Source organism: Mus pahari, chromosome 2 (genome assembly GCF_900095145.1).
Source record: "Mus pahari chromosome 2, PAHARI_EIJ_v1.1, whole genome shotgun sequence".
NCBI classification, from domain to species: domain Eukaryota; kingdom Metazoa; phylum Chordata; class Mammalia; order Rodentia; family Muridae; genus Mus; species Mus pahari.
In genome coordinates this window covers 58,579,456-58,593,379 of record NC_034591.1, presented here as the reverse complement: position 1 = coordinate 58,593,379, position 13,924 = coordinate 58,579,456, and the positions used below count along the sequence as shown (strand labels likewise).

Sequence of the window (13,924 nt, the reverse complement as noted above, 5' to 3'; positions counted from 1 at the left end):
CTTTAGTCCTGGGCCATCAACTACAACTGAGGCTGCACCTTCACCAATGGCTTCCATGGCCTCTCATAGTGCCAAGCCTCAGCTGCTCTTCATAACCCCTTTATGCATTCAAAACCAGTACCACCTTAGTGACTCTTTCCCATTACCAAGTATAGCTGCAGCTGGAGGTACAGCCTTGGCTATCTCTGGAACACAGCTTCTATATGCTCGCAGAAAACACTTCCCAGTAGATTTCACCTCTGTGATGCTGGTCTCTTCTTAATCACTGCTAATTTCTTAGCTCCAGCTAACCAGCATTGATTGTCCAAGTAATCCCTTCTATTATTATTCATTCTAAAGCCAGAGCCATGTGGCTGAAACAACCAGGTCTCAACTATTCCAACAAGGCCACACCTCCAAATGGTGCCACTCCCTGGTCCAAGAATATACAAACCATCACAGATGGCCAGTGGTTAAGAGTATGACTTGCTCTCGTTCTTTCAGAGGCCTAGGGTTTGGTTCCCAGCCCCCAGGTGGCACCTTACTACAGGAGATCTCAAGCCTTCTTCTGGCCCTGTGGACACCAGGCATGCATGTGACACATATACTTATGCACAGATATTCACACCCACCCATAATGTACAAATAATATAATATACAAATAGATAAATCTTTTTTAGAAAGTCTGTAATGACCCCAGTGGTTTGAGATGCCAAACCTTGCCTGCCTATCTATCTACCTATCTACCTACCTACCTACCTACCTATCTTTTTTCTGCCATATATATGGCTGAAAATTCCATGTATGATTGATTCTGTTTCTATACATTCTATTCCACTAGTCTGTTTGTCTATTTCTGTCCCAGCAGTAAACTGTATAAATTATAGGGGCTTTTTATAGTATGTTTTAAAGTCTGATAAGGCCAGTCTTGTTCTCATAGTTATTATCTTCAATGTTTTTCTGACTGTTCTTAGAGATTTAATTTTTTTATGTGAACATTACTATTTACTTGCCTAAATTTTAATCTTTTTTTTAAATATATTTTTAAAATACATATATGTGTGTCTCTGTGTCTGTATGCCCGAGGAAGCCAAGAACGGATGTGGGATTTCCCTAGGGTTGGAGTTATAGGCAGTTGTAAGCAGTCCAGTATGGGGGCTGAGAACCGACCATGGGAAAAGCAGCAAGTGCTCCCATTAAGCCTCTTCAGTCTAATAACTTGCTTAATTTTACTTAAAAAACCCTTTATACTATTTTTATTGAGATTACATTAAATTTATAAATTTTACAGTAAGCTGATATTTTATAACATTGAGTCATTCTCTAAGTACAACACTATAACAGTTTTGTGTCTGTTAGGTGTGTGTTAAGTCTTCCTTTGTATAGATTTTTTTCATTTGCTAAGATTATTCCTAAGTATTTAATTTTTTTATTACTGTTTGAAATGGGGCTTTCTCTTATTTGTTTGGTTATTGTTTGTATATATGAAGATTGGATTTTTTTTGGTTCCATTTGTACTTGCTTTCTTACTGGAAGAATTGAATTTTAGGAACTATATAACTCAGTTGGTAGAGTGCTTGCCTAGCATGTGGGTTTCCTGAGTTTGATTTTCCTGTGCCACAAACCGCAGGAGTGGTGGCACATACCTAAAATCATTGCACGCTGATAGACAGAGCCATCAGACATTTAAGGCCATTCTTTGCTCCATAGTGAGATTGAGGCCAGCTTGTGATAAATTTGACCCTGTCTCATCACAAAAAGCAAGAAACAAGAAAAAACAAAAATTAAAACAAAACAACCCCGCCCCAAACTCCAGTTCTAGTTAGGATTACTATTACTGTGATGAAAGACCATGACCAAAGCAACTTGGGGAGGAAAGGGCTTATTTAAAGGCTTATGTGTTCACATTACTGTTCATTTGTTGTTTTAAAAAATAAATATCCCAGCTGTTCAATTTTACCAACGAAGACGCAGGAGCTAGATGCTGGGGTGAAAGTCTAGCAGAGAAAGCATCCTGCTGATGTTCATACCCCACCACCATCCGAGAAGAGAAAGCAGTGTTTCCTCTCACTCACCCTTAAACTCAGTGGCCTGCCTTTCCACCTCCTTGTGTTTGCTCAGTCAGCTGGTTGCTTGCTCTACCTCTTGACCTACCATTGACTTTATTTAGTTCTTGTTTACAGAAAGCTCTTGTGTTAAAGGTGTGTGCTAGGGCTGAGCCACACCACAAGGTTTTTCCAGTTTACAATCTTGAGGTTCACAATGTGATCAAATATCCTGCAATATTCACTGACAGAAATCAGGACAGGAAAAACAGTCCTCACTGTACAATCTTTGAATATGTGTAAGTTTCTGTTGGATGGTTCAGTTAAATAAGACCAGTCCCCTAGGATTCAAATTGCAGTCACCATGATATATTTCCTATGAGTATAGACTGCTAGACAGCTCTTTAGTGTGCACATCTGCAGTCCCTTCATAAGCAAGAGACATGCATCTGTTCTTCAGTTCACATGGGTAGCAAGTGTCAATGTGCTGCCTCCTTGTCTCCAGTAAGAAGCACAAGTGAGATGTTGCTAACTTGGATAATAGAAAGAGAAAAACACTCAGTTAAGATGATAATATAGCAAAGGTGGGGTGGGGTAGGGAGCCATGCCCATGGAAGTGAAGTCAAATTGAGTGTTAGCTGGAGTAACAAAATAAAAAAATCACCTTGGTGCTGCTTACCGTGGAAGGACTCCAGATGAAGCCAGAGTCATCTAGTGAAGGCACACTTAGAGCAGTTTTAACTCCTAGTATATGAAGATACATTAATTTTACTGCTGTTCTATATAAGCAACAATATGAGCATTTTTAAAAAAAGTTAAATTATTTTGAGAAAAGAGAACACCCACACCTTGCCATTCTTGCAGGCGGGCTTGGAGGTGGCAGCTTCCAGATCCAGTGGAGCCTGAGTTGGAGAGCAGGACCATGCACTCATGCATTTTTAATGGTTTGATACATTTATAAAGGCCATGGAGTAACTGCAGTTTCCACCACTGAGTGTTAAGATAGCTTTGCATAGTTCTGCTTATGTGGTTATGTGGGTGCGAGAGCTCCCATATCAGCAGCATGTGCGAGGAGGTCAGAGGATGATTTTTGGGATTTGGCTCTTGGCTTCCATCTTGCGGAGGCTTGAGCTTTTGGTCGAGTCTACTGTCTCTGCCTTCCATTGTATTGAAGGGTTGCTGGCGTTAGAGATGCATGTTACGGACATTTAACTTTTCATACATGGATTCTGGGGATCAGACTTGAGTCGCCAGACTCAAAAAGTGCAGCAAGCACTTTTTACCTCCTGAGCTATCTTGCTGGTCCAACATGGTTATTCTTATGATCTTGCCCTACTGTATTACTGTATTGGTTCTGGTCTAGAGGGACCAGAACCAATAGAATGTAAATATGTTATTAAAGGGGACTTATTTGATTGGCTAACACAATAGGGTCTGGGGAGTTCATCAACAACTGTCTGCATGCTGGAGGCACAGAGAATGAAACTGGATGTCTCAGCAGACCCATTCTGGTGCTAGAGGCCCACAAGTTCTTTCTCTAGAGAATCTAGTATTGTGGCTCTTGGGAAGACCCAGGAAGCTAGAGTCTGATGACAGCGAAGGGTGACAGTAGTGATGGTAGGTACTTGGAAAAAGCGAAGATAGACCAATGTCACTGCATTCTCCTTGGCCCAGTTTATTTAGATCAGGACACCTATTGGAAGGGGCCACTTGCTATCTTTGAAAGTGGGTCTTTCTTTGTTAATTTCTCCCTAGAAATGCCCTGAGACACACCCAGATACATGTGTCCTGGTGATCCCACATCCTGTCAGGTAGATAATAATTAACCACCACAGCCTCCATGCAAAACATGGACTGCCCATATTCTTACATTTGCCGGTCATGGATCATTTGAAACCCTCTAGTGGAAATTAACAGTTACACAGTGGACTTTGAGAAAGCTATGAGTGGCTTCTGACTCTTTTATATCAAGTAAAAGAGTCCTCCTTTCGTACACATCGTATGCTTTATATTTTGACTTTGGTGTTTTGAAATAGAACATTCTAATGTTTGCTGGACAGTTAGTACCACTTTTTTTGCTGTTGATGAACATGGGTCATATGAGAAATTCCATGTAGGAATATTTATTAACGAATTATGTCAAAATTTCTATGTTCCAAATCCTACTCTGATTTATCCTTCTTCCAGAATGAAAAAGAATGCTACAGGTATTGTTCTTACTCAGGGTAGAATGCTACTTTAGCTGCTGTCCTAACAGAAAATCCACTCGTGAATGCTTTTGCTTGGCTCAGCCATTTCTTTTAGGAAACATGCCTTGGGACTATTACTAATAAATCAGAAAGGTTAGCAGAAAGACTCATTGATCTTTAGCTGACTCCTTTGTAGCTGACTGAATCACAAATTGTCTTAGAAAAGTCCTTTACTTGTTATCTCTTATTTCAGGGTGTTCTCTCTTAGCTTTGTGTGTATTAAACTTTATGAAGGTGCTTCTAGTCCCAGGCGCTTCAGGAGCCTCGGGTTACCATGCCGACATGGCCAAGTCCAAGAACCACACCACACACAACCAGTCCCACAAATGGCACAGAAACCCCGGTCACAAAGATACAAATCTCTTAAGGGGGTTGATCCCAAGTTCCTAAGGAACATGCACTTTGCCAACAAGCACAACAAGAAAGGCCTGAAGAAGATGCATGCCAACACTGCAAAGACAGTGCACACACAGAGGCCATCAAGGCCCTGGTGAAGCCTCAGGCCATCAAGCCCAAGATGCCTAAGATGCCAAAGGGCCCCAGTCACAAACTCAGCCAGCTGGCTTTCATCGCTCACCCCAAGCTTGGGAAGCGGATTCAAAGCTACATGGCCAAGGGTCAAAGGCTCTGCCAACCAAAGCCTAAGGTTCAAACCAAGGGAGGGGCCAATGCTCCAGCTAAGGCCCAGCCTTCAGCTCCAGCCCAGGCCCCTGTGAAAGCCCCATAGAAAAGGCTCCTGCCAGTGTGAAGACCGATGGACTGCTGTGGCACACCTACCCACACACCATTTGTAGATGACCAGTGTCCTATGCTGTTTTTACAAATAAACTCAGGCAAGATCTGTTTAAAAAAAAAAAAAAAAAAAAACTTTATGAAGGTATCAGTTGAAGGTATCAGTTCTAAAAAATACCACTGTTCTTTCTATACTCAATAGAAATGAAACTATAATCGGACTGAAACATTTCTAATGGCTGTGGTATATTTTTAAAAATCTATTTATGGCCAGATGTGGTGGTTCATGCCTGTAATCCCCAGCATTTAAGAGGTTGAACTAGGAGAATTGTCACAAGTTTGAGCCCAGCCTGGTAAGACATTGTCTCGGTAGTGGGGGGAAAGCTGGTCATGGTAGCACTCGGCGTTCAATTATAGTACTTGTGAAGCAGAGGTAGTTGGGTATCTTTGCATTTGAGACAAAGAAAGTTGAGGCTAGCCAGGGCTATATAGTAAGACCTTGTTTCAAATCAAAACCAATAAATAAGTTACATAAAGCTAAAAATAATAACAATTACCCTATTTCTTTCTATTTATAATCTATTTACCAGTATTCTTCTTATTAACAATATGTTTGGAAAACCAAGATAATATATTGACAATTGGAGGTTCACAAAAGGAAGCATAATAAATGAGTTTTTACATAAACATGTAATGACTAGGAACATTTTGTTTCTAAACTTGGAGCCAAACCTGAAAAAAAAATTAGGTGGGAGCTCTCACCTTTAATTCCAGAGGCAGGCAGATCTGTGGTTTAAGGCCAGCTTGGTCTACATAGTGAGCTCCAGGCTACATACCGAAACCCTGTCCTCCTCCCCTCCCCCAAATTGAACAAAAAAATATTCAATCCCATTTCATCAGCAAAAGTATGAACATTTCAGAAAAAAGATCTCAAAAGAAAATTCAGTTTTTTATTTCCCTTCATACTCATTTTACTTCACTTCCCTTTTTATATTTGCAAAATGTATCTTCTATTTTTTTAAGAGACAGGCTATGCAGTTCTGGCTGGCCTGGAACTCAATAAACAGATCAGTTTGTTCTCAAGATTGGGAGGTCTGCCTGCCTCTGCCTCCAGGAGCGCTGAGATCAAAGGTTTGTGCTACCACACCTAGCTGAATGCATATTTAAACATGGTCTAGGATAGTAGTTCAGACTGGCATCTCTTACTCTGTTTAGCATTCCCACTTTGTGTCAGTTGATAAATATTTTGTATGGATTGACTTTGAGATGGACCTGTGTAGATGGATGAATAGGAAATGCTGGATTATGTGTGAATATTAGTTGTATGGAGCCTAAAGCCTAATTGCAGTGCAGTTTTCATAGAAAGTGGTTGTGAGTTGGCATTGTACTAGCCTCTCTGTTAGGGTTTTAGATTAATAGTTCCCCAGTGCCATTCTCTGCCAAGTTGGCTGCAAAGAATCACCTGGGGAACTTGTTAAAAATACAGATTATTGGGCTAGCCATTAACTTTCCCCAGTAGATTGTCAGTGGGGTTTAGGAATGTGTTTTCTGTGTGTGTAGTGTGTGGTGTGTGTGTGTGTGTGTGTGTGTGTGTGTGTGTGTGTATGCACATGCACATGTGTTTGTGTGGAAGCCTGAAATTGATGTTGAGTATCATCCTCAACCTTTCTTTACCTTATTTTTAAAGACAGGGTCTCTCATTGAACCTGGAGCTTTCCAATTCACCTAGACTGACCATTGAGCCCCAGGGTTACTGTCTCCACCCCTCAGCACTGGGATTAAAAGTGTATGCCATGGTGCTTAGCTTTTTTTGTAAATGTGGATTCTGGGGGATCTAACTCTGGTCCTCTTGCTTGCATGTTAAGTACTTTACAGATTGAGCCATCTTCCATCCACCCCTTTTTGAAATACGCAGTGTACAGTGCAGGTTTCAGTTGCAGAAGGCTGTGCAGAGGCTGCAGTTATCCCTCTCCTCCATGTTACATCCATTAAGTTTTCTTTCCTAGATACCTCAGAACTGTTACCAGTTTATTGCAGACCTTACACACACACACACACACACACACACACACACACACACACACACACACACACACACACACAGAGGTGTGGGGACATAATATACTATCTGTACCTGAATTTGTTGCTTTTCTGGGAGATCTCATGTCTCCTTTGTAACTCCTTCCTGTAACTTCCTTTTTTGGAAAGGCTGCTTAGTTGCAATTGGAAAAGATCCACAGGGGATTCTAATGGGTTGTGGGTATTAGGAGTCACCGTCTGATTGTTACAGGGTTAGAAGCCCTTCCTTTTGAATGTTAATTCCCTAAATCTTGAATTTTACAAGGAGCTGTACTCACCAAGCATTTCATGGATTTCTAGATATATACAGAAGTTTACATGTTTTTTCCCTGGATGTGATTAGGTAGCGATTACCAGTCAAAAATACATGATGAGGGGGTTGGAAAGATGGCTCAGAGGTTAAGAGTACTTCCTATTTTTGCAGAGGACCCAAGCTTGGTTTCCAGCATTTAAGGTTAGGAGGCTACAAGCACTGGAAACTCCAGTTCCAGGGGATTTGATACCCTTTTCTGGTCTGTGCAGGCACTTACACCACCCACAGAATAAAAGTAAAAATTAAGGTTTAGAGAGCTATCCAGCAGTTAAGAGTAAGAGCAATTAACTGCTCTTCCAGAGGACCCGAGGTTTTCCTGCTACTCACTCACAACTGTCTGTAATTCCAGTCCTAGGGAATCTGATGCCCTCTTCTGGACATTAGGCATTGCACACACATGACACACATGCAGACACACAGACATGCAGACAAAACACTCATATTTCTAAAATAAATAAATCCTAAAAAAATACATGAGGGAGTTGAGTTTGCATCACCTGCCCACAATCCTAGGTAGAGTTTGATAAATGGAGGATCAGGAGTTCAGGGCATATCCTTAGCTACATAAAACTAAAAACTAAAAACCAAACTGTACTAAAGTATATGAAGCCAGCAGCATGAAAAAGGCGTCATGGGGTAGAATCAGCTATAAACAAAAAATTTCAATCCACTTCAGGCTCTGTTGCCGTTTTATTTTCTGTTATTACAAGAGGTGTGTGTGTGTGTGTGTGTGTGTGTAGGGGTGTGGTTAGACAGAAGGTGGCAGAGGGCAGGTGGCAATTATACCAAAAGCCTGTTCTACAAATCATTTCTGACTACACCTTTTTCACTGTAATACCTATTTGTAAGAGATTCATGTCTCTGTTAATGACTTACTTTCCTATTCACAGTGACCAAATACATACTTGACAAGAAACCACAGAAGTCGGGGTATAGATTGGCAAATGGTAGTAAGGAGTATTAACCTGAGAGGTAGAATGGCTAGTGGGATGACCACAGGGCAGTGAAAAACAGTAGAACTCTGTAGTACTTGGGAACTGTTTCCTCCTTTGGAGCATTCTCATGGATATTATTACCTCCGTAGAGAATAGTTGTATTGGTTGGTCTGTGTGCTTAGTGTCATACAGTGACAGCCAAAACAACAAGCACATTCTTTATGCTCAACAAGCAAATAGTTAAGGTATCAACATGTGGATCATCCTTTTTTTTTTTTTTTTTTGGTTTTTCAAGACAGGGTTTCTCTGTGTAGCTCTGGCTTTCCTGGAACTCACTTTGTAGACCAGGCTGGCCTCGAACTCAGAAATCCACCTGCCTCTGCCTCCCAAGTGCTGGGATTAAAGGCGTGTGCCACCACGCCCTGCTTGATCATCCTATTTTTACATACTCCCCATGGAGCAATATCAGAATTGTGTCAGCAATGTTTTCAGCTTTTAAGTGTTTTATATAACAATTAATTAATTAATTAATTTTTTTAAACCACCTACCATTTTTTTTTCTCACTTTCTTTGTTGTTTCCTTTTATATAGACTTTGTTTTTCATCCTTATTAGTGAAGATGTTCTTAGCTGGTTGGGAAGCCATGGGACAGCTGGGAACATGAACCCAGCTGTTAGACATAGGAAAATGTTTCATCTTATGAGAAACTGTGAAGCTGTGGAATTTGGTTTTCATTATGCCCATAACTGTCCCAAGACCTAACTTGATTCTAGATTTAAAAGTGAAAGAAAATAAGATTACACTGTCCAGGAGGAATAATTTGCTCTGGGTTTTGAAGATGAGGTAGGGTATGGCTACTTGTGCTAAATGGAAAGGTGATTTGAAGAAAGTTTAATCTAATGGAATCCACTGTAATAGGCTCTTAAAAGAATTTGATCACCCACTCTTACAGCTCCAAGAGTAGAGACTATAAATGGGTGTATTATCCAAGAGGTAGAAAAAAATGTTTGGCAGATCCTGGTGAATCCTGGTTAGTTATCAATTCTGTTCTCGTCAGAGTCCATTCCTCTACTCAATCCCCCTTCCAGCCAACTAAGCAACAATTTCAGAAGATAAGACTATAGAAAGTGCTAAAGTTGTCACCACTGCACTCACCAAAGGCAATGAGATTGTTCACTGATGGAAACTATTGAGCAGACGTCCTATTGTTACCCGTACAGATGCACACAGTACTGTAGTAAACAGTGGATTCTCTGCTGTTAGGAAAATTGTGACAGCTTGTATAGGAAGAAAAACTTAAAAAGATAAATAATGGGAGAAGGGACTAAAGGTTTGTGCCAGATTTAAAAAGTCATAAAATGTCGTTTTTCTGAGTTGTGCATCTCCTGAGTCCTGTTACCTTCGTAGAGAACATATAGGTTCTTTTAATGAGCAGTAAGGAGGGTGGAGTGATAGAACTGAAGTGTATTGGTTGAGAAACATTCAATTTTAACGTTAAATTTATTTAACATTATATTTTGACTCATTTAAATGGGCCTCTTCAGGTTTATTTACTTACTAAATTTACTATCTTAAAAATATTTTTATTTATTTTAGCTATATTAGTTTTTGCCTGCATGTATATAAATATTATATATATTATATAGTGTCCACAGAGAAAGATGGTGTCAGATTCCCTAGAAGTGGAGTTATAGACAAGTGTAAGCCTCTGTATGGGTGCTGGGGATCAAACCTGCATTGTCTGCAAGAGCAGCAAATGCTTTTTAACCCCTGCTGTCTCTCTAGCCTCCAAATTGACTTATTATTGAATTACCAAATTTGCTAAGTGTTTAGGTGTGTTCTGCTAGTTGATGAGAATTACCCAAAACTAGAAGACATCTCTGGCATATCTTATATTTTTATGTTTTAATATATATTATATAATTTTGTGCTTCTTTAAGATAGTGTCTCAGTGTAACCCAGGTTAGCTTTGAACTTGCTGTGTATTGAGGATGATCTTGGACTCCTGATCCTTCTTGAACTGTGTTAGTGCTAGTATTGGAGATGTGCATTAGCACACTAGCTCACTGGCATCTGAATAAAGTAGACAGATGAGGTGAGGTGTATCTCTACAGAGCTGCAGAGGAGAACTCATGGGTCTTTGAGAGTCTTTGAGTTTTGCCCTAAATATTCTTAACTAATTGGAACATCCCTGGCTTCTCCTTTTTCCTAAGTATTGTGGAAATCACCTTTGTGCTAACAGGTATGTGCCATGACGCATCTTTTTTTTCTTTGTTTTTCTCATTTTAAACTTAATAGACTAATTTGCAGAATAAAAAAAAAATTATGTGTGTCTGATGTAGGTTTATACATGTTGAGTGCAGTGACCATAGAGGGTGAGAAAGGACGTTTGGGTTCTCTGGAGTGGGAGTTATAGGACGTTTTGACATGTCTAACATGGGTGCTGTGAACCAATTTTGGGGTTCTCTGTAGTTCTCTTATTAACTTCTGAGCCATCTCTCCAGCCTCCTAATTTGTAGAATTTGCTCATTGTATAGTGACGTAGTTTTTCATTGAATATTCATTTCTCCATGGAATTCTACTAGGAGAATGTACTGTAATTAATTTTATTGTTGATAGACTATTATAAGTAGGTTAGCTGTTTGCATATAGGTGGGTGTACACTGGTGTACACCGCATGTGCTTTGTTCCTATTTGTTCTGACCACATAGCTTTCCTCTTAGAGACTCACAGAGGAGATAATTCAATTCTGGGTATAATTTTTCTGCTCAGTATCTTCATTGGAATGTCCTTTACTCTGACTTATATTTGCCCTTTATCATAACATTGTAGTGAATTAGTGAACAGAAGTTACTTTAATATGGCCAAAATGACCAGTTTCTCCTCTTATAGGTGCTACTTGTTTTAAGATGAACTTTCTACCACAAAACCATACTTTCAGTATTATTCTGTATACTTTTTGTTCTTAGGTTGATAATCTTATTAAACTTTTTTTCCTTTTTTTTTTTTTTTTTTTGTGAGATAGGGTATCACTGTCTAAACCAGACTGACTTCATATTCACAGAAACCCATCTCTCAAGTGCTGACATGCTCGGCAACTATAATCATTTTTACATTGTAAAAACATACCTGTTTTTTTTCCCATGCCTGGTTTTTTTCCCATGCAAATAAATGAGACGTATTTTAGAACATTTCATTGAAAAGTCTGTCCTGTTTGTTTGCTCTGCAGGGACCCTTCTATATACTCTTATGCATAAGTGTCCCTGTGTATATGGATCTGTACTTGGGGAACACTGACACATCTATTTTGAATGGTCTTTAAGATAAATGTTCAGCTATAGTAGAACTTTGTTTTTCCTTCTATAAATACTTGGCTATCTTGCATACTCTTGGCCTTTTTCATTTCCACATTTATTTTAGAATCATCTTGTTTCAGGTTCCACATTCTTTGATTGGGTTTAAATTTATCAGTCATTTTCAGAAGAATTTAATTTTTAAAAAGATTTATTTATGTGTAGAAGAAAATTTATTTTTGGGAATCAAACTCTGGTCTTCTGAAGAGCATTAGTGGTCTTAACTGCTGAGACATCTCTCCAACCCCGATGGTTTCCTTTTTAATTTTATGCAGTAGCATTTGTCAGTTCTTGGGATTTTGCATGCATGCATGCATGCATGCGCGGCACACACACACACACACACACACACACACACACACACACACACTACATGTATGCCAGGTGCCTACAAGTAGGGAGAGGACAATGGACCCCCCTGAAACTGGTGTTTGAAATGGTTGTGAGCTACCATGTGGGTGCTGGGAAGTGAATGAGGGGCCAGAGCCAGAGTAGCCCGTGCACTGACTTAAGTGTTGAGCTGGCGCTCCATCTCAGTATATTTTAAATTTGCATCTTCCATGGATGCTGAATAGTTTTCAAATATTTATGCCTGTTTATATTTCTTCAGAGAACTCTATTGAGTTCTTGGTATTTAACTTTTTTATAGATTTTATAGATTTTTATAGATTTTAGATATTGATTACCTGTTGTATATATAGTTGGCAAAGATTTTTTCTCATTTTACAGGCTGTTTCTTTGCTGATTGTTTCTTTTTTAAAAAGTATTTATTTTTATGTGCATGACTGTTGCCTGCATGTATGTGTGTGGTGCTCACAGAGATCAGAAGAAGGCGCAGGTCCCCTGGAACTGGTGTTACAAATGGTTTTAAGCTGCCATGTGGGTACTGGGACTCAAACAGGAGTCTTCTAGAAGAGCATCAGTGATCTGCGGAGACATCCTCCAGCCTGGATTCTTTCCTTTTTAATTTCATGCAGTAACATTTGTCAGTTCTTGAGATTATTTTCTGTGCTATTAGTAGCCTTTTCAAAAAAGTCTTTGCTTGTGTCTGTTTCGAGTGATATATAATTTTTTTTCTCCAACAGTGTCAAATTTTAAATCTTAAAATAAGATCTTTAGTCCATTTTGAAGTGAATTTTATGTTGTATAACCAATGCCAGGTAAGTGCTGGGTAGGGATCTAGTTTTATTCTCCGGGAATGTCTAGTTTTCCAGCACCATTTGGTGTTGTGGGAACACCATGCTGTTCTGTTACTGTGGCGCTGTGGTGTGAGTGCGATTAGGGATTAGGGTAGTCACAGCATTACTCTTTTCTGGTTTGGATTGTTTTTATGTTTTCATATTATTTTAGGATTGCCTTTTCTAGTTCTGTGTAGAATGTAACCGAAATTTTGATGGCACTTGTGTTCTTGGTAATGCTTTTGAAGTGTACATGCTTAAGTCAGTAATGCTAGTCTTCCTCTTTCAGCACATTCATTTAAGGACATAGATTGCTATTTGCAAATTCTGCAACCTACACATTACATTATATAGTACATTGTTAAGATGAAAATAATGTTCAGAATCTCATTATGACTTACCTTTTGACTCATCTTATTGGCAGTAACTTCAGAACAATGACATTTACATAGTGCTTGAGGGTTTTATTCTTATAATTGCATTATTTGTGATTCTCTACTGCTCCTGAAAGTGAATCGCTTCCTGTACATTTGGATGTATTCTCCCCCACAATTATTAGCAAGTGTGTGGAGGGAGATGATAATTACATTTATTCTTGTGTTTCAGATTTGCTATTTGCGTTATTGTACATTTTTTAGCTTAGGTTCATTTATAATTAAGTAAAGCTTTTCCATTCATGCTGTGTTTTTATTTGTCTTTCTCTTAGCTGTGTCGGTGTGGAAGAGCATCATGCTGTTGACATTGACTTGTATCACTGCCCCAATTGTGCGCTTCTGCATGGTTCTTCCTTAAGTAAGTACTAAGTGCTTAAATAAAAAAGTTTGAAACTTAGCATGTATAAGATGGTACTTTTTATGATACTCTAATAATGCCATAATACCTCCTAAGAACTTTAGAAAAGATTTAAAAAAAATACTTAGAATATATTTCTTGTCTGAAAAAATAATAATTTGAGGAAATCTGTTTATGTAGCCCATACTAGCCCTAAACACACAAACACTCTCACTCTCTCTCTCTCTCTCTCTCTCTCTCTCTCTCTCTCTCTCTCTCTCTCTCTCTCT

At 39.2% G+C, this 13,924-nt stretch overlaps 1 protein-coding gene across 1 annotated transcript in view; it reads left to right on the top strand.

Moving 5' to 3' along the window:
- Positions 1 to 13,924, top strand: part of Kdm7a (lysine demethylase 7A) — a 67,739-nt gene that overhangs the window by 13,013 nt on the left and 40,802 nt on the right. The window contains exon 2 of the mRNA XM_021190664.1: positions 13,570 to 13,655. Within this exon, the coding sequence (XP_021046323.1) occupies positions 13,570 to 13,655 (86 nt within the window). The remainder of the gene's footprint in view (positions 1 to 13,569; positions 13,656 to 13,924) is intronic.